General features: G+C 46.0%; 1 protein-coding gene across 1 annotated transcript in view; it reads right to left on the reverse strand.

The window, feature by feature from the left end:
- kif5ab (kinesin family member 5A, b) overlaps nucleotides 1-20423 on the reverse strand; it is a gene marked incomplete at both ends in the record, with an annotated part of 55377 nt that overhangs the window by 16828 nt on the left and 18126 nt on the right. Inside the window, 13 exons of the mRNA XM_079747634.1 lie at nucleotides 1335-1523; nucleotides 2051-2197; nucleotides 5558-5764; nucleotides 8003-8071; nucleotides 8773-8972; nucleotides 11377-11525; nucleotides 13000-13148; nucleotides 14941-15045; nucleotides 16776-16900; nucleotides 17984-18071; nucleotides 18473-18528; nucleotides 19971-20019; nucleotides 20222-20326. Of these exons, the coding sequence (XP_079603760.1) occupies nucleotides 1335-1523; nucleotides 2051-2197; nucleotides 5558-5764; nucleotides 8003-8071; nucleotides 8773-8972; nucleotides 11377-11525; nucleotides 13000-13148; nucleotides 14941-15045; nucleotides 16776-16900; nucleotides 17984-18071; nucleotides 18473-18528; nucleotides 19971-20019; nucleotides 20222-20326 (1638 nt within the window). The remainder of the gene's footprint in view (nucleotides 1-1334; nucleotides 1524-2050; nucleotides 2198-5557; nucleotides 5765-8002; nucleotides 8072-8772; nucleotides 8973-11376; nucleotides 11526-12999; nucleotides 13149-14940; nucleotides 15046-16775; nucleotides 16901-17983; nucleotides 18072-18472; nucleotides 18529-19970; nucleotides 20020-20221; nucleotides 20327-20423) is intronic.

Genomic DNA, 20423 nt, shown 5'->3' on the forward strand with positions numbered 1-20423 from the left:
GTATTGTGGTGTTGAAACATGCTGGCCAGCTGGGATATTTAAATATCTGCTCATCTTCAAACCCCTCCTTGCATCATCAGAGCTCCTTGTGGTATCATACCTTGCTGAAAAGGGTGTTAAGTTCATTTGCAGATGCCTACTCATCAGTAGTCAGAATTGAATTGTGGTTTTTCCTTGGCACCCTTTGCCTAAGTAGCCTACGTTTCACTCTAATTTCCTTGGCTCTTCTTTGCAGATCCATAGTATCCTTGTTTTCAAAAGCAAATATCCAATACCCAAAAAAAGGTTCATGGCGTAGAACGAGTCCGTTGCAGGTGCCTGTGTAGCCCCGATTCATAGTATAGCAGCCTCACAGCATTTAAATGAATTCCTTGAATAGGCCATTATCCCATCCAGTCGTTCATTGAGGGCAGATTGGCACGGAATATAGCAGATAGTGCTGGGAGGGTTTGTGCCACCGCAGACTCAATGTTCCAACCGGTCTGCGTGGCTTCCTTCTGGAGTCATTCGTTGGTCGTTTAGTTCCCCAGGGACATTAGCTACCAGCCCCGCTCGTGTCTTTCTCAGGCTTGCTGGTCGTTCTGGTTTCCCCGGGAGGCTATCGAGCAGCCTGGCTGTAGCTGTAGTCTGCATGTCCCGCTGTGTTAAGAAGATCCAGGAGTGTGTCTTGAGCGTAAGTCGAGTGCAGGTCGGCAACGATACGATACTCCATGCTGGTACACACTTTGGCTGTTGCATATACAAAACAAGGTGCGATAAACAGCAGAATCTTCACCGCTGTTGGTCCAAACTTGAACGCCCACATACTTCCGTGTTGGACAAATAGTGCCTTTGCAAAGATCACACAAACAAACACAAACAAAACGATTGGGTCAGGAGTACGCATGCAAATCGATGGCTGAGCCGCGCCTACATACTTCTATTGTGAGACGCGAGGGCTCTTCCCTGATTGGTTCTGGAATACATCTTGTATAGTATGTGTGTGACACAAAATGATTGTGTTTGAATAAAACCATTTTCAATGAAAGACAAATGGCGGGATGTTTCATTGAGTCATTAAGTTCCAAAATCTCTTCTCTCTTTTTTTTTATTTTCTCTCTCTCTCTCTCTCTCTCTCTCTATCTTAAACCCCTCTCAAATCTCACAGCAGCTCTCACTCCCATTACCACCAACCGTGCTCATCTCAGTGCATAGTGTGCACCGGTACTTTGAAGCAGCCTTTGACATGACCAGTCCGACCAAAGAGACATTCATCAGACGAAGCCTTCCAAAAGAGCAAAAAAAAGCGTATTGTACCATATTGGCTGAGAAGAGGAACGCGAGTCATCACTCACCTGGGAAATGAGAAGCTGGCAGGAGGACAGCTCTCGGCCTGTCTCCTCCATCTTGCGGTAGCACTCTGTCTGCAGGCTCTCCAGGTGGCGGCAGCGCTTCACCATGGACTTCACCTCCGACTTGATCTTGCTGATGTAGAGGCGCGCCGCCGTGAACTCCTCCTCAAGCCCCCCGGAGACCTCCACAGGCTGGGCCGGTGGGGACCGCACCGGAGGCGGTGGATGTGGTGATGGAGAGGGGGAGAGGGGGGAGGATAGAGGGAGCAGGGGCATGGATGGGGATGGTTAGGGCGGACCGGGGAGGGGTTGTCAGAGCAAGGGAGAAAGATGGATTGGGAAGCAAACAGTAAGCATGACCCTAAGAAACACCCAGGTGTTTAATTTTTTTTCAACAGCCATAAAGGTGACATTTGGAGATGAAATGAGCCATGTAAAATACAACAAACCCATCGATATTAATTAAACCGCTGAAGCAAAACCGCAGTTTGACCAAGCCTGGGATAGACAGGTTTTCAATATGTCTGTAATGCCTTAAGCAATAAATGGACGATCTGGCACACAGTTTTCTACATAACACCCAAGGAGAGGTTGTGCAAGGTAGTTTAAAAAACACGTACAGGGACAATACTGGGCCCACAGGGTTGTGATGTCTATAAAACGACTGGGAAGATTGTGGTCATCAGCATATTAGGAGGCTTTGTGAAGGGTCCCCTCACCAGCTTAGCGTCCCCAGATCCCAGGACGGTGCCGAACTCACTCAGGTCCCTCATTAGCCGGTTCAGCACCTCTGCGATGCGTTTCCGCTGGCGACCGCTGGCTTCCTGGCTACGGCTTAGCTCCGCTTCCAACGCCACCAGGCGGGTCTGGTATGAGGAATATAAAGGTGCATTAGTGTGTGTGTGTGTAAGTGTGTGTGAGAGTGTGCGTGTGTGTGTGTGCGTATATGTGTATGTGTGTGTGCGTGTATATGTGTATGTGTGTGTGTGTGTGTGTGTGTGGGTGTGTATGTGTGCATGTGCGTGTATGTGTATGTGTATGTGTGAGTGTGTAGGTGGGGGGGGGAGGGGTAGCGCCAGACGTGAGAGGCATTGGGAATGAGCAGCGGACACGGAGAGACAATAACAGGAAGAGATCGGAGGGAGAGGGGTGAGGAAATACACAGAGGTTTGGTTAAAAGAAAGTAAAAGAAGATAATCTTAGAGTCAGGAGAATCGTATTCTTTGAAGCACTTAAGGGTTTCACCGTCAGATTATGTTAACTTTAACCCCGATGAGCAGCTGCATAAATGGGAAATGTAAAATCAATATGCTGCAGGGATAAGAGGGATGGATGGGTGCAGCGTGAGGAGAGCTCAGTGGAGGAGAGTGATGGAGCTGAGAGTGCCCTTCTCAATCTCATATTCAGCCAGAAATTGGCACTCATGAAATATAAGAATAAATTTGAGGAAGGCTCTTAATCAATCAACGACGATGTCTTTGAAGGAAGTTCAAATGCCAAATGATTACATTGACAACTATTGGCCAGTTCAGAGGCCTAAAGACTAACCCTTAAAGTAACACACCTCGTGCACTTCATCAATACATTTCGGAGCATTGTTCCTCGCCACATGCCACCTGTTTTGCTTTACTGGGCTGCTCTGACACAGGACACAGATGGAGAATGTATAAGACCGGTTAATTGTCGAGTTTGAAACTTGGTTACAGTCAGAGCAGGTGTAATCCTCTTGCATGTCAAGACTGTCCTTGAGTGTGTGTTGTGATAGATGATTTCCGTGTCCTATGCACCCAAGGTGTGCAGCCTCGCCAAGCCCCCACAGTCGAATCTGTCAGACTCAAGGCAGGTGAGGCTGCTTCCCATCACCCACACACACTCAATACATTTGCATGTTGCATTTGTTTCTTGTTTAACATAACGTTATATGTCTATGAATCGTCTATCGTATTTTATTTGTTTTGTATTTCATTGTATTGCCTGTTTACTTGGCATCCCTATTTTCACCTGTATTCTTGCTGCTGTGAACATCCACGTTTCCCCGCCTGGGGACAAATAAAGGTTTATTTTGTCAAATACCATTAGTTGAATGGAATGGATGATGGATTAGTCCTACTTGAACAGTCACCGGCTTGACCCCGGCTGGCTCAATTCTGCTTCGACCGTGTGAGAGACCCTAGCAGTGATCCAGAAATCTAACTGAGACACGATCTAATCAAGCAACAAATCCTGCAGTCTTTCGGTGACATTTATCCGGAGACGTGGCCGGCCCTCCCAGCCCCTGTTTGCACATTTTCTTAATTCTTCACACCACTAATAACATCTGCTATCAAAGACTTTATTTTCTGTCGCCAGGACGCATAAAAGAGTTGGCTCTCTTTCGTTTCTCGCTACTGGACACGGTATCGGGTTGTCAACATGATAGATGAACTGCGCTGGGCCATTACGGTAATTAAGGAACTGCACCCCCTCCAAGACTCGGGAGTTTAAAGCGTCAGGTGTACGGCTAAGGGCTCCACCGGTGTGTGAGGCGAGATGAAGAACCGGTCAATGTGCCGCGTCATCATAACCTATCCGCCCACCGTGATTAGCGACGCTAGCTTCCACGCACAGCGGGCGTTCTCTGGGCCGCTGCCTGTCCTCCCTTAACATGGACTCAACACAAAGGGGCGGCAAACAACACACGGCGATCAATCAGCTTGCAAAACGACCGGGAAGATTGAAAAGATTGGAGGAAGAGGAGGAGGAGGAGGAGGAGAGCGAGGAGCCTGGACATAAACCCCTGTTAAGAGGACCTTGGTGGCCCTATATAGAGGCAATAAAGAGGTGAAGATGAATGGAGGACTTTCATTGAGTTGCAATGTAAATAATGCAAGGCGTGATGAAAGAGGTTGGGCTCCGTTGGACAGACGGACGATGAAAAGAAAGGGGGGGGGGGGGTGCTGATGAACAGATGGATGGTGCAGGACAAGAATAACCGCACTTCTGGGACCCCCTGCACCCCCCTGTGGCCCAGGCATGGAGCTTCCAGGGAAGAAACATGGGTGAAAACAGCTTGGGGGGAGGGTGTGGAGCAGGTGATAAATGCAGTCAACCAGGCCGGTTGGCGTCATTGTGGGAAACAACCTGGAAGAGCCACAACAAGTTAACACTGCACCATAAAAGATGACCTTACAAGGGATGGGTTTGTTATTATAAGCTGGAGAAAGAAGCAGCCCCACCCGATTTAATGAACACAGTTTATCCACTGTCTTTAAGTGTCCAGTATTGTCAGGAATAAGGAATGTTTTTGAAGGCAGATTGGAGGTCTTCCCTTGTTGTGAACAAGCACACCACACACCCTGAGAGATCTCTCTCACCATGTGTGGATGCGTCTCCCATTTTTTTTTATAACCCGCCTCCTATCAAGTCTCTGTATTTCCCCTGTATCTATGTCTATACATATTCATGCCATGAGCGTGTACGCCCTTGAGTTAGGGTGGTGCATTTATTTTCAAAGCTTTTTTGCTTATATTTATTGAAATTCTCCTTACATCCCAACAGCAATGAATAAATCAAATGCGCTGACCGGCCTTTAAGCTCGGCCAAAACTTTCATGTGGCCTGAATGAAATGATAGGATGGTTTACCTGTCTTTCTGCCTACCTATTCGGGCAATGGCACACACTCTGCATGTGCGCTCATTTTGCCTAAGTCATCCCCAGGCTAGGCAGGCCTTTGGCTAAAGCTAGCAAGCTAGTCACATGTTTAATGTGTTTTTTCAGTTTAAACTTTTAAAATTGAGCTTATTCGGGCTAGTTTCTCCAGACTGCCTACCTTTAATATATTCTAGACCTTCTGCTTGTGGCATGCATACACACACTCTTACCTGGAAGAGAATGCTGTTTTACATCTAGTTTGGATACTATGGATTGATGCTCAACCAAATAATGAAAATATCAATAGAAGACAAAGACTTCCAACATGCTTCGCTCATCCTTCATTCTCCAAGGATCAGGAGAGAAAGCTACTGTTGACCATTAGCCCCTCTACAATTAACAAATCCATTATCTGGAATGAGCAACCGGTGTCCCTGGATAGCAGCTAGTCTGTTCCTATAAATCATCTCAGAGAGAAAGCCAAAACATTCCCCTCTGATCGATGGAGACGGAGGAGGCCACCAGACCCAGGCAGACGAGAAGAAAGAACAACCAAAAACAAAACAGGAAAAGGGATCGAATAAAGGAGACCCACCATCTTCTTGGCCAGCTCGTCGGCCAGCAGCTTGTTCTTGTGGCTCTTCTCCTCGGCCTCCAGGCTCCGCTGGTCGTAGTTGAGGGCCAGCTCCTCCAGGGCCTCCAGCACCTCCTTCACCTCTGTCTTGGCTGAGGCGCTGTCCCTCTGCAGGCGGGACAGCTCCGACTGCACCTTCTCACTGGCCCCGCGGGACGACGCCAGCAGCTGGAACACACCCAGGGCCCATAAGCGCTCAGGGGGATGAGGTAACACGGGGCCTCGCATTGCTCTCCACCTCGGCTCATCTTTGGGTCGCGAGATGAAAGTGAAACGAGTGGATGGTGATAGAGTGGTGGGCCAGGGGGGCGTTGGTGGGGATGGTGGTGGTGGTGACGGTGGTGATAGTGGGGTTGGGGGTGGTGTTGGTGTTGGAGCTGTTGGTTCTGATGGAGGTGGTCGACTAGACGGCACAGTAGAGGTGTTTACAGTATGTAAACCGTGGCCATGCATTAAGCCACATTTGATTATGAAATGGTCATTTGGATTTATAGACATAAAGAGATTAGGCTTTCAGTCCCTTTTTTAATAGGACTCAAACTATTACATGTTAGACGTTAGGCATTAACATAATAGCTGAACAATCCTGCAACGCACAATGAGCCATCACGCTTCACATAAAAGGTAATTATGTCGCACGTAACATTTATACATTATCTCCATTTTTTTTTTACAGATTTTCTGTGGCTGTATAGAACTCAAAACACATCACACATGTATAATTCCCCACTTGTATAATGCACCAGCACTTCTAAAGCGGTCATGGGATCATTATGTAAGGCAAAGGCACGGCCATTAATCAAGGCGTTTAAACAGTACCAAGTCTATCCCTGACAACGCCCTGTAGAGGCCATTTGAGCTTGCAGGCTTGTTTTGAAAACCAGAAGCAACCCGCCAGAGAGCGGCTGGAAATCCCTCACTTCAACCCACTGCGGAGCCATTGTTTAGTGCTCCAGATGGATGACTGAAGTGAATATGGAAGAGAACTGGTGTGTGTGTGTGTGTGTGTGTGTGTGTGTGTGTGTGTGTGTGTGTGTGTGTGTGTGTGTGTGTGTGTGTGTGTGTGTGTGCCTGTGCTGGATGCAGCTTTTTACAGCCGTTTAGTCGGCTAAATGGATGAGTGGAAGCTGAAAATTGAAAGTCTAACACCAGCCAGGTTGCCTGCCAATGTAGATACCAGGGCAAATAAGGATAAAGTGGTTCTCCAACTTATATGACCACCGGTGTACCCTCTGTGAAAGGGATCTGAAGGTGACACACCCTCCCTCTCTACCACCACCTCAAAGGACTGTCATTTTCGGAGGATTAAACAGACTGTAGCCAGAGAGGCGTGCCTGTTATCTGGCATTGCAAAGATGAACACAAAAGGTGAATACAAAAGAAGTGGGGAGAAACATGGTTTTGTTATCTGTGTAAAATTCAGCTTATTCTGGGTATGCTGTGATCCTGGCGTGTGTCTCTGAAGCTGCACGCCTTGGGCGTTTATATAGTCAATGGCTTCTTAGCTGTAGCACCAATTAAAAAAAATAAAACGGTTTTAATAATATGGTTGCGTTAAAGATCGCTTAGAAACATTGTGCATGTGAATATTAGTATTCAAATGTTATTGATGTTGATGCAGGAATCGGGAAAGTACTATCCCTAGGGGTACTTGATGTTTACGGGTGGACAAATTCTAAAGAAAAAGGGTATTATATAAATGTGGACTATTCAAAAATGTATTGTTACATTAGTTCCTAGTTCCCCGGCCTAGGGGTATTAACTTATCTGTTTAAAAAACACAGCTAGATGACACATTATCATCAGGGCCCTCTGAAAACCTTTTTAGGAAAAAATGAATTTGTAGCTCTGTCAGTGGTCCCAAACTTAATGTAAACATTCATTTTAAAAAGCTACTTGTCAAGCGACAGTGACAATGGGAGCAATAAATCCTTTGGGAAGGCTAACAGGCGAAAAAAAATACATTGGCGGCATTACTAGTGGGTTATAAACACCCTGCAGGCACCTTCCAGTCATTCCTGCCAGTGCAGCCCTGCAGTCTACTACCGCACTACTTTCCTCAGTTGGTATAGCGTTTCACAGGGGCTGACTATGCCTTTGTGAAGACCAAATCTTTTTTTTCGTTTGGTCCCTCAAGCTCTCGAAAAGATAAAAGATTTGCATTTCCCTTCACTCAAGGCGTGCGATTTTACCTTTACTCATTTACAGTGATTCTGGTGCTCATACGTAGAGGACTGCCAGCCGTGCAGCATTTAAACCCCAGGGAGGTGTGTGTGTGTGTGTGTGTGTGTGCGTGCGTGCGTGCGTGCGTGCGTGCGTGCGTGCGTGTGTGTGTTTGTGTGTGTGTGTGTGTGTGTGTGTCTGGGAGGGGAGGGTGAGGACAGACATAAAGCTGAAGTCTTTTACCTCCTCCTGGTCAATCATCTGCTCCTTCAGCTTCTCGACCATCTGGCTCTGGTAGTTGATCTCATCATCCTGGAACACACACAAACACACACACACACACACACACACACACACACACACACACAACGATGCTTAGTGTATACATTTATATTCTATATACTACGCTCTACACATGCACTTGGGACCAGCCACCACTATCCCTGATGTATTTCAGTGGGTAATGGAGAGTGATATGTGGATCCGCTAAGCTATTACTGAGCCGCCACAAACCCTGAAAGCCACTAGAATATTCTCATTTCCCGCTGACATTGTGTAGATTTACAGAGGTAAACATGACACATAATACCGGCACTATTAGTGGTTTATTGTCAGTGGTGATATGGAAACTGTAAGAAGCATTGCAATCAGAAATTATGTCTTATAAAGCACATGGGGAAGTCCTTGTGTACGGCATGCTGTGGCAAGTTACGACAAATGACAATAAACATGGCAATCATCCAAATGACTCCCATTACCAGATGTCAAATAAACAAAATTGCAGTGCTGCTGTACATTCACACTTGGCAACCATTTATATGAATGAAACATGAACGAATGCATCTCTAATAGGATCGTTGCACGCAATGGTGAAGAATGCAAACACGCACCCGAAACACAATCGATTGTTTTGCGAGCAGCAAATGACAACGTGTCTATGGTGATGTGATGTGTCACCCGTTCCCGCCTGTGATCGATGTGTTTGTCCCCCAGCCACTGGCCACGTCCATCACCTTGTCGTCGAGCTGCTTGTAGAGCTTGCGTATCTCGTCCTCGTACTTGTGCCGCTCCTCCTCGGAGATGCGCACCACGATGGAGTCTGTGGGGCTGCAGGGGCTGCACATGTCCTGGCGGGGCCCGTCCACCCCGGGGGCCGCAGTCTGCCCACCAAGCGACCCTGGGCTCAGCGGCTCCGGTTGAGGGACGTTTTCCCCTAAAGACGGGAGACATTGAATGAGGATCAACACCACCTCTCTTTGGTACAGATTTATTGATATTATTTGATGGTGATGCCTTTATTTGTCTTTTATGTTCGCTATAAAGATTAGGGCATCTTTAGTGTGTTCTTCATCCTTTGACTTTATGGTTGTGAATTCAATTCAACACATTAACTTACTACTGGCCTAGGTGATTGACTATCTGCTTCAAGACAACAATATGTTTACCTATTTTTGCAAAGAAGAGAAAACAATGGTTCCCTAGCTAGACCGGAGCGGCGCTCCACATCTGATTTATGGATTCATAAACCGAGCGGGAAGTCCTCTTTAAAACAAGGGCATTCTTTTACGGCATCTAATTAGCATCACAGGAATACAACTTCAGCGGTCAGTGTGTGTGTGTGTCTGTTTTAATGTTTGATTGTGCGTGTGTTTGTGAGTGTGTATGTGTGGAGGGAGAGGGGGTGGTCTTTTGGGGGTATATGAACATCTGCTGCAAACTGCTTCTTATACCTAGTCTTTGAGTGGAGGGGTGGGGGTGTGGAAGTACATGAGAGTGGGGGTCAAGTGCATCAATCTCTGGGCGTTCCTTGCATGAGGTGGGAGACAATACGGAGGTCACTGTGGGACGGGGGTAGGGGGCAACGAGGCTGTCAAATTGATCCATTAGTAAATGAAATGTCCTCGATTACTTTTATAGGACGTGTGGTTTTATATGTAGGGACAGACACACACACACACACACACACACACACTAAAAAACACACACACACACACACACACACACACACAAACACACACATATGCAGACTGACAGGCATAGATGGGTACACCATTTTAATATCCACAGCTTCAACCAGTGGGGATAAACCAATTTTAGAATTATGACTGATTTATTACATAGCTTGAATGTCAAACAGTTGAGTGCATTGACTTTTGGATTGACCTAACTGCAATATGGTGAATGTGCTTGCCTGTGTGTGTCTTTGCATGTGTGTGTGTGTGTGTGTGTGTGTGTGTGTGTGTGTGTGTGTGTGTCCAACAACTAAATGATGGATCTGATTAACCATCCTCAGGTGAGATTATCCCCTTGTTCACTCCGAGGATCACTAACACACAGCGATGTATAAAACATGAAAACCCTCACAACAGCTCCACAAAGGCAGCACGTAAGGATTCTAATTCTACTAAGTGGCCAAAAGGCCTTCAGCAATGTTAGCCCGAGCCATCCAAGGAGGATGCACTGAGCTCTCTTGGACAGACGCCCAAGGAGATCATTTGGCTGTACTTTGAATGTGGCAGCGGTGGAGCAATCGGAAAGTTCCCATCGCTGTACCATTTCCACATCCATAGTGAAAATCACTTTGCCCTAACAAGGAGTGATGGCTGGCAGCAACAGGCAGGAAGGGAGCAGAAGGTGTGACTTCTGCGGATGGCTGGTCTTAGCCTAGCTGGTGGTGCAAAGCAACCGTTGCATGCTATACACGAGCAGTGAATTCGTATGTGTGCCAATATAGGACAGCATACACTTTATATGCATTGGTTATATGACACATACTCTCTCTCATTCTCCCAATTCAGTCTCTTGGAGTTTCGCTGTTTTACAAACCACACAATGATGATATGTTTTTCCAACCATTTCGAGCCCAAAGACCACGGAATTGATATGTTCCGTGGTCCGTATATGTTATAATACATTATGTTACATCATTCTTCAAAAGTAGAATAGGATTGAATCAAAGAGTTGTAACAGTAGGGGTGAAAACGGTTCAAACTCACTAAGAAAATGATATGTGCACCCTTTCTATTGCAGGGCCTATTGATGCTTGAACTCAAGCATCAAGGCACGTAACCACAGACAGCTGTGGGGCTGAAGGGCGCCTATGCATTGATTCAGGATTTCAATTACATTTTATTGAACTTGTACATTGAAATACTTTGGAATCCAATCTGCAACGCAAATTAAAGTCGATTACTTTCTTTTGCTAATCCTGCGGCTTGTGTCTCATTAAAATGTTGCCATGTTTTGCAACGAGTTTAAGGTTTTCGCTGCGTCTGCTCGTTTAATAGACTCATTTCACCTGGGTTGATTGCTCTTTCTGTTCACCTGTGTTGTTTAGTGGTTTCAATTTTTGGTCTGTGTGTGCGTGCGTGTTTTCAGAGTGCTAAATGTAGTGAGTATGTGTGTTTGATTCCGATAGTTTGTCTTCTGATGCCCGATTTTCAAAGATTTTTTGACATAAACTCCCAGTTAAAGTTCTGTTCACTTGCTTTGAATTTAAAAATGATCAACCAGGCGATGGGAGTTGATCCTGACATAGGGAAGACACACACACACACACACACACACACACACACACACACACACACACACACACACACGTCACATCATTAACCGACCGCTCCTCCAGCGCCAGAGCTCGTCGTCCTGCCTCTGGTAGACCTCCTTCATGGCCCGGTTCTTCTCCTTCTCCTTCTCATACTTCCTCTTCCACTGCTCCGCTGTCAGCTCCAGGTTCACCGAAGCTGTGTTCCTAATGGTCTTAGCGCTGGGGGAGAGAGAGAGAGAGAGAGAGAGAGAGAGAGAGAGAGAGAGAGAGAGAGAGAGAGAGAGAGAGAGAGAGAATTATACATTTCATAGTAGGTCGAATGGAGAGAATAAAATAAGACAAAAAGTGGGGAAAGCAGCAAAATAAACAAGAGAATCGAAAGAGAGAGAGAGAGAGAGATAGGTTTTTCTGTCTTAACAGCTCAGCAGAGATTACGTCGCCTGAATTGATATGCTAATTAGTCTTATGCGTAATGTGATTGTGAGTGTCTCTAGAGTATGTCATGTATGGAGATAAGAGGAATGAAGAATGCAGTAGATCTATGTAGTGCATCACTTAACACATGCCACTTAACACATGCCAAGAACAGCAAAGCAGAGTAGTTCATTGGTCTTATTGATTTACTTACTAAGGCTACGTTTACATGATGACGGTCTGAACAGAAGACGCAAAAGTGGCGTCGCGTCTTCACTTTTTATTCCGCGTTTAGACTAGCTTTTTCGGGAGGAAATCTGCGTGCATACGGTGACGCAAAAGTGTGTGGATTTCGATTGGGTGTGCATGTCAGGCGGCTAGGTGGTGCTGTGATACACTATCACACAACTCCGCCATGTCTGAGCGCGGGACATATCGGAAACCTGACAGATCCGTCAATGGTTTGAAATACAGAAATATGTCATAAATTAACTACACTGAAAAAATTCACATATATATTTTATTCTACTAAAAAGATGCATTTGTAAATGTAAAGGAAAACACATTTTGAATGGCAGTAATGAACTGATAAATATCAAATCAATTCTTTAATTGCACGCTCAATCATCCAGTTCTTTGGAATAAGAAGCGGTGACAAGACGCTGTGTTGCGCTTTCAAAATAAAATAAAATATTTTTCTCCACCCGGTATAATTTTTAGGTGGGACAGATGCGCCTGTCTCCAATATTGGAGGGGACACGTCCCCCCCCCCCCCCCCCCCCGGTTCCTACGCCCTTGCTAAGTGGAATCAGCTGAAAGCAGACAGATGGGGTCGGGATGTTTGCAGTATGCAGTATTTGATTTGTAAGTCTGCCAAACGCTGTGCATTCAAAATCATTTTCAGTAAAATACTCTTGTTGGTAAATAAAAAATGGTGTGTTATTTGGGCTCGGGTGTGAGGGGTTGTGGTGGAGGAGACTAAAGCGCAGGAAGCTGTAGGCCCCCTGTCAGACAGCAACTGTCAGGAAAAAGCCATGGAAAAGCTACGAGACAAAAGGAAAACGGCCAAATCCCTGTTTCCTGGAGGAGCAGCCCAGTGCAGATAAAGCCAGCGGATAACAGTTGTAAATACCACTTGCATCTCCGCTAAGCCTCCCCCCTGCTGTAGGGTGTACACCAGCTGTCTCACACCCCGCTCGGTCCAAGCCATGTAGAACAAAGCCCCGCCGCAAAGGGCCGGTTCCATGGATGGAGGTTGTTCATTGTTTGATTTATTTACCGTTGGCCAAACATGAGCGTGGACTTGGTCTCCACGTCATTGTAGCTGGAGGGAGAGCAGCAGATGAACATGGTGGTGCGACAGTTCCCACCCAGCGAGTCCTGCAGGATGCGAGTCATCTTGCTGTCCCGGTACGGCACGTGGGTTTTCTAGAGAGAGAGAGAAAGAGAGAGAGAGGGAGACGTGGAGGGAGATAGTGGAGGGAGAGAGATAGAAGAGACAGCGAGATGAACGACAGAGGGAGAGAGAGGGCGAAAGGAAGAGGGAGAGGGAGAGGTGGAGGGAGAGAGATAGAGAGACACAGATAGAGATAGAGGTGGAAGAACAGAGGGAGAGAGAGTCAGAGACAGAGATATACACAGTGAAAGCGAGAGATAGATAGACAGAAAATTGGAGGAACAAAGGGAGAGAGACATATTTATGTATAGAGAAAGAGACAGTGATAGAGAGGGACAAACAGCAAAGAGAAGTAAAGAAAATAGGGCAGAATCCAAGGAATACAATAATGAAATCATAGAAAATTCAATACAAACTCACAATCAACCCAAAACGCAGAGCAAAGAGAAAATCAAAAAGCAACCATCGGAACTCGCTCATTTGAAGTGGCTGGCTTTGAACCGAACATTGAGAAAATCTCTCTAGATTTCACTCAGTCCTCACAGAAGCCTGCAGGCTACAGAACAAACATGTCCTTGATTAATTATTGACACGTTGATGGCCAACTTTACGGCTACCAAAACAACAACCACCATCTGCAATCGTCAAACAAAGTTTGATGTGGAACCACTGATAACGTTAAAGTTGCTAATGAGGCTGTGGGAAGGCCGAGTGGTTTAATTAGGAGATAATAAGCTGGAAGAAGGGCAGAGGGAAATGGTTCATAAAGTGTGTAGAGTAAAGCACAGATAGTTATGAGATTATGGATTGGTATTATAACCTGAGGGTGGAATGTGCAATATCTCAACTCAGCTTGAACAGGACTGGACATATCTGTATTCAACGCTACAGATCTGATGCCGAAAACCTCAATGCTGATTGATAGGGATTTAAATAACGTTATCAATAAAATCACACACTTCCACAGCCTGTTAGAGGGGATAGAACTACGTTATTTAGTTAATGGAATTCTGACAGTCTCCCACCTACTCACTGGGAGGGGCTCAATCTAACACATTGCGAGTTGTCAAGTTGTTGGATTATAGTTATTATAGTTATGACATACAGCATATGATAGATAGATAATAACTAGCTGTTTACCATCGGGCCCTGAAGCCCCTCTCAGTGCACATTGGACAAGGGCTTCCTGAAAATGTATGATCTATAAAAACTGGTCTGCGAGCAAGAACTAGCCCTAATTAGCACTAATTAGCAAATACCGACCCTCAACACATATTTATAGCAAAGTGGCGTGCCTTTAAAGTTGGTTATTCACCCTTGAGAAGGTGAATTAGAAGATGTAACTGGAATATCAGCGTGACAAAGGCTGCTTGGTTTTGTGCATGACCTGACTGCTGGTGTGAATGGATCCACACAAGCAAAACATTTCCATGCAAAATTAACATTATAGTATTATATTCTGAAAGGTTCCTATTGAAACATTGCTGACAGCACCCTTTACAGTTACTGCTGCCGTCAGTGTGAGCACTCTCTCTCCCTCTCTCAATGAAAACACATAATTAAACCTTGAAAGGGACTGGCTGAAGGCAGTCTAGTCACTTTAGATAGGAACGAGACAGATAGAAAGGAAGGAAGGAAGGAAGGAAGGAAGGAAGGAAGGAAGGAAGGAAAGAAGGAAGGAAGGAAGGAAGGGTGGAGCTAGGCAGGAACCAGACAGAGGGAAGGAAGGTAGCAAGGAAGAAAGGGAGGGAGGAGCTAGGCAGGAGCCTTAAAGAAAGAGGGAAGTATAGGACAAGGGGAAGGAAGCAGGGGCTCTCTGATTACCGTGCCCTCAGCCAAGGCAGAGATGACGTTCCCCAGGGCGGACAGAGACCTGTTGATGTTTTTGGCCTCATCCAGCACCGCTCCCTCTGCTCCCGTCTTGCTGACCTGTCACAAACACACACAGCCCACGCAGCTCAGGCTAGATGTCAAGTTGCTCTCCGAATAGCAGTGCACCAATCAGCGTACAGCAGGATAGCATCATGTTGACAGAAACAGAGAAGGAAACAGGAGCAACAACCGAGAGAGAAAAGGATGTGTACGGCAAATTACATCATCGCACTGCTCGTGCGATGTGTGACAGGGACTTCCGTACACGTACTGTATATGGGCTGTGAAGGCATTATGTGTGGCTTCAAATTCTATGGAGTTACTAGAGCGCGTCTCTCTTCGTGTGTCGCCCCTATGGGAACAACACGGGTGGTTGTGCAGGTAGCATCAGCCACGGTTATTAGTGGAGAAAGCGCAGCAGTCAGCAACTATAAAGGGAGAATGGCCTTCAGCTGCTCTAAGCAAACCGGGCTAAATGTTTTGTCTCACGGGACACACTTTTAACTTCCACATCAATAGCATCAATGCGATACACTCTTCCACTGAAATGGAGCAATGGCGTCCGTGGCCTAGTTATGTGCTTGTGCGGCTGCTGAGGTTGCACTCTGTAGACTCCCAGCACTTATGAGCCACGTCGAGGTGCACAATTGATTTTTCTCTTAGCACGAGACGGATTCATTGAGATTTGTTTTTCACTTTGAAAGCAATTACTTTCGGCTTCGTTGTTTGGTTCCATCTCGAATTGTACCTCTTTTCTAAGTCCACCCTCTAGCGACCCACAGAAGGGTTCTGTCCTCGAAAAACAAACTGGCAATGGCAGACACGCTGGAACAGGTTGACAAGAATCAATAGACGGCGGCAGGGGTCTACTGCTCTTCATTCAAGGTAGTGCTATGTTAATCAGCCCGCCTTCCGCAGGTGGTACACTTTCCCCTCAAGTTCATCAGATTTAAATGCTGTAATTAGTACACCTGCTGTAATTAGGGAAGAGAAATGAAAGAATTTTCGATTTCTTTTTTCCTTTTGAACTAAGCCCAAAACAGACTTACAGTAATTAAAGTCAACCTATCACCTCAGTCATTCGGTTGGATCATTCACTAATCATTTTTGCCGGTAAACATCCCCCGGTTAGCTTCCATGGACAGATATGCTCACCGCCCCCCACTCCCTTCTGATGTTCTTCCACTTTCCGTTTCAGTGAAGAACATCAACACAACCCTGCATTAATGACTTATGCTCCTAAAGGGGAACCGTCGCGCTGAGCTATTTTAGAATATGAGAGAGTGCTTCTTCGTACACGAGTTCTGCAAGTTTAAATCGAGGTCAGGAATATAACCCTCAACTCAATTCCCGTTCCAAAAAGCATGGATAAGTTGGACCATTACCGCCACGGGTCAGGGATTCACGGTCAAATGATGTCAATAGTGCAAATATTTTATGAAAACTGACTTTTTTGGAAGACTGACAATTTGTCAGCGACACGCTTTTTAACAAAAATAGTACTGAGCATTGTGGTTCCGCTTTAAAATATTCAGCTTAACCAGAGGTTATTCGATGAGTTACAACGCATGGAGTGTCTTAGATAGGGGCATGAAAAACATACTCCCCCGCATATGAAAATAGTCCGCTGCTGTCCTATATATTTTTGTAGGCCTCAATGTTTTCTCTTATTATGCTGTAAATCTTGTTATATCATGTACAAAAGAAGGTGACCAATTTTTCAGAAAGCACAGCAACTCTACGGGGTGAAAAAAAATGTCTCCTGCAAATGTTTTGATTGTGTTTACCTTCTCACTGCCAGCCAGGTCGACCAGGTAGAGCTTCCCACAGATCTTCTGCTCCGTCTCCACATGCTCCTGCTTGATGTTGATCAGGAAGATGCTGTGGCTGCGGGAACTGTGCTCGTTCATATCTGAGGAGGAGGAGCAGGAGGAAGGGAGGTGGAGAGGAGGCAGAGGCAATGAGGAAAGGAGAAGGAGGAGAAGGAGGAGGGGGAGGAAGGGAGGTGGAGGGGAGGGGGAGGAAGGGAGGAGGAGGAGAAGGAGGAGGGGGAGGAAGGGAGGTGGAGAGGAGGCAGAGACAATGAGGAAAGGAGGAGGAGGAGAAGGGGGAGGAAGGGAGGTGGAGAGGAGGCAGAGACAATGAGGGAGGGAGGAGGAGGAGAAGGGGGAGGAAGGGAGGTGGAGAGGAGGCAGAGTAGGAGTAGATGAAGAGGAGAAGGAGAGGAGGAGGAAGAGGAGAGACGAAGAAAGGAAGGAGAAAGCAGAGCGGAGGAGAAGAAGGAGGAGGTGAAGGGAGGAGGAGAGACAGAGGAGGAGGAGGCAAGGATGAGAGGAGCGGAGAATGAAGGAAAGGAAGAGGAGGAAGGAAAGGAAGAGGAGGAGATAAGAGGAAGAGGAGAGGAGGGGAAAGGGACAACCAGAACAGAACACAAAGAGAAGAGCAAGGAAAAGGGAAGAACAGTACAAGCGATGAAAATAGAGGGGAGGGGAGGCAAAGTGAAGCAAAAGGACAGGGCAGGGTACAGTCCAATTAGAAGCAGAAGAAAGAGGAAAGGCCAAGAAAAAGAGGGGGCACGCGAGACGGGGGCACGGATCTCATTGAAACGCCACATACAGAACGTCACACAAATGCCAGGGAAGCTAACGACTCTATCGATGAAGTTCTTGTTAGCCACAGACCCGGCAGCGGTGCTAGCGAGTCATTTCACGCCTTAATCTGAACCTCATCTCGTACCTTCCAACCCGCCGTATGGTGAGGGACAACACATTCAATAGAGAGAGAGAGAGAGAGAGAGAGATAGATAGATAGATAGATAGATAGATAGATAGATAGATAGATAGATAGATAGATAGATAGATAGATAGATAGATAGATAGATAGATAGAGAGAAAGATATATAAAGAGAGAGAAATAGAGAGACAGAAAAAGAGAGAGAAATAGAGAGAGAGAAAGAGAGCGAGAGAGAGAGAGAGAGAGAGATATTATGACTCACTGGTGACTGCAACATGGCGGTTGGATTTGCCTTGGTCAATGACGTCCATCACTTCCTCTGGGCTTGTCACAAACCGTTCCGTGCAGCCCTGTGTCACAAGAGGCAAACACGTGTGTGATTGTGTGTGCGTTCGTGTGTGAATTTTTTGTAATGAAAACCAAAAATGCATGCATCCATACACAAGCAATCTTACCTCCAAACAAAACTATGCACACACTGTCTTTCTGACTTGTACTCTATTGCCCTATCTCTTTCTCTCTCTCTCACTCTCTCTCTCTCTCTCTCTCTCTCTCCCTTCTCTCTCTCTCACTCTCTCTCTCTCTCTCACCCAAACACGTTTATAACACATAACATAGCACAGCTTGTTGCACTATGCACATCCAAATGTCCTCAATTGAACATTGACGCGCTTTCAAACATGTCACACAAATTACACACACCAATATGCAGCCGGGCTAAGAAAGCACACACACAATGTGTCAGGCTCACCTTCACATAGGGCACTCTGTGCTTGTCTTCATGCACCGACAGGTTAGTTTTAGTCACTGTGATGACAAAGAGAGAGCCAGAGGAAAAAGCCATTATCAGGAACACCGTATTACCTGCATATGTATAAGCATGGATTATAACATGAATATGGATAGTGTGTGCGTGCGTGTGTTTCTGTGTGTGTGTGTGTGTGTGTGTGTGTGTGTGTGTGTGTGTGTGTGTGTGTGTCTGTGTGCGTGTGTGTGTGTGTGTGTGTGTGTTGAGTGGGGGTATGCATGTGTATGTGTTATTGTGTGTCTGTGTGTGTGTGTGTGTGTGTGTGTTTGCGTGTGTGTGTGTGTCTGTGTGTGTGATAAAGATAAAGAGAAACATTGAAAGGGTGTGTGTGATTGACTTGAAAAAGCAAAACTAAGAGAGAGGGAGAATTTCTGGATTTTTCTACACATATTATGCTTTTATTTCTAAAGGACAGACTTGAACATATTGAAAAATAAATGACGATAAATTCCTGTCGTCCTCTTTCTCACTGCGTTCTATTTACTGATGGCTTGAAGTGACACAACGTCAGAGAGACTCACAGCACACACGTCACACCAGTCCTTATCGTCACCCCTCATCCATCAATGTCTCCCACGCCTCTGGAGCCTTCAGGGGCTCACATATGTATCCACGCGCATGTGCATGCATACAGTGTACTCTCGACGGAAGAAGCATTGGGTGTCTGATTGTTTTGTCTGGGTCTGTGCTGCTGTTATCTGTCCTGTTCATCACACTTGTCTGGCTCTCCTTGGTATTAAGTGTCTAAATGTTCCTAGTCTCCCGCTAGCTGCTCCCCTGCATACAGATGGGGGGGGGGGGGGGGGGGCATCGCGTCTGGCTGTGACCTCATTAGAGATGTGATCAGAACAGCATTGCATTACAGCTCTCTGCCTGCCCCTCCATGTACTTGTCACAATCCCTAACAGGATTTATTTCCCAAACACCCAAGGTGTACATATCGCTGCATTCACAATAGAAACCATTCACAAACGTGTGGGGCTTCAGTGAGATGTTGTAAGTTGACAATGAGCTTACTGTCTTGGTCCACAGACAGTATGCCGGCGGCAGCGGCTCTAAGTAGATTGCTTAGCATTTAATTAGTGATATTATGTTAGCAAAGTTAGCACAGTTTCGCAAGTAAACTCATTGGAGACCATATATGCAAACTAAAAGTGCTAAAAGAAATACTACAGATACAGCATGTGTTAAAATGTTATGTCAACACATGCTGTCTTTATGATGTGATTTGTCGTTTTCAGCCGTTCATTAGAGAGACCAACTGTCTGTAAGCAAAGATGTATGAACCATGTAGCTTTAACCTAGTACTCAAATCTTGAACAGATGTTCTATACATATTTAATGTTCCATGTGCCTAGTGATGGGAACAGCAACTTTGTCTTTGCAACAGAATGCACATTTCACATTATAATTTTTGAAAGGCAATTAATCATAAACCAACCATCCAGCAGGTCCCGGATTTTGTCCATATAGATCTCAAAATAGGACACCTAGAGAAGAAAATAAAGAAGTTATGAGATATGTAGACATTACAGACTAGAATGGGAGAAACACGATGACAACTGGGAACAAGGAAGACAGCAGAAAGCACGGAAGCGTACACATTACACAAGCAGTACAATTCCCTTGCGGGGTAAGGCGGACAGCATGTGGGCGTTCAGCATGGGAGGGGGTAGTAGCCTTTGAGCCAACCTTGATGTGGAACTCTAGGTTTTCGTCCATGGCGAATATGTGTTTGAAAATGTCTTCTGCGATCCTGGGGATGATGCCCATTCCCTGAGGGTCGTGCAGCTTCCCCTGGAAGAGGCAGAGAGAGGCAAGGGGCATAGCATGAAAAGACCACCAGGTGCCACTTGGCTTCTGGAGCACAAAGGTGTGGAGGGACTGTACTGTC

The sequence above is a fragment of the Pollachius pollachius genome, assembly GCF_949987615.1.
Source record: "Pollachius pollachius genome assembly, chromosome: 12".
NCBI lineage: Eukaryota > Metazoa > Chordata > Actinopteri > Gadiformes > Gadidae > Pollachius > Pollachius pollachius.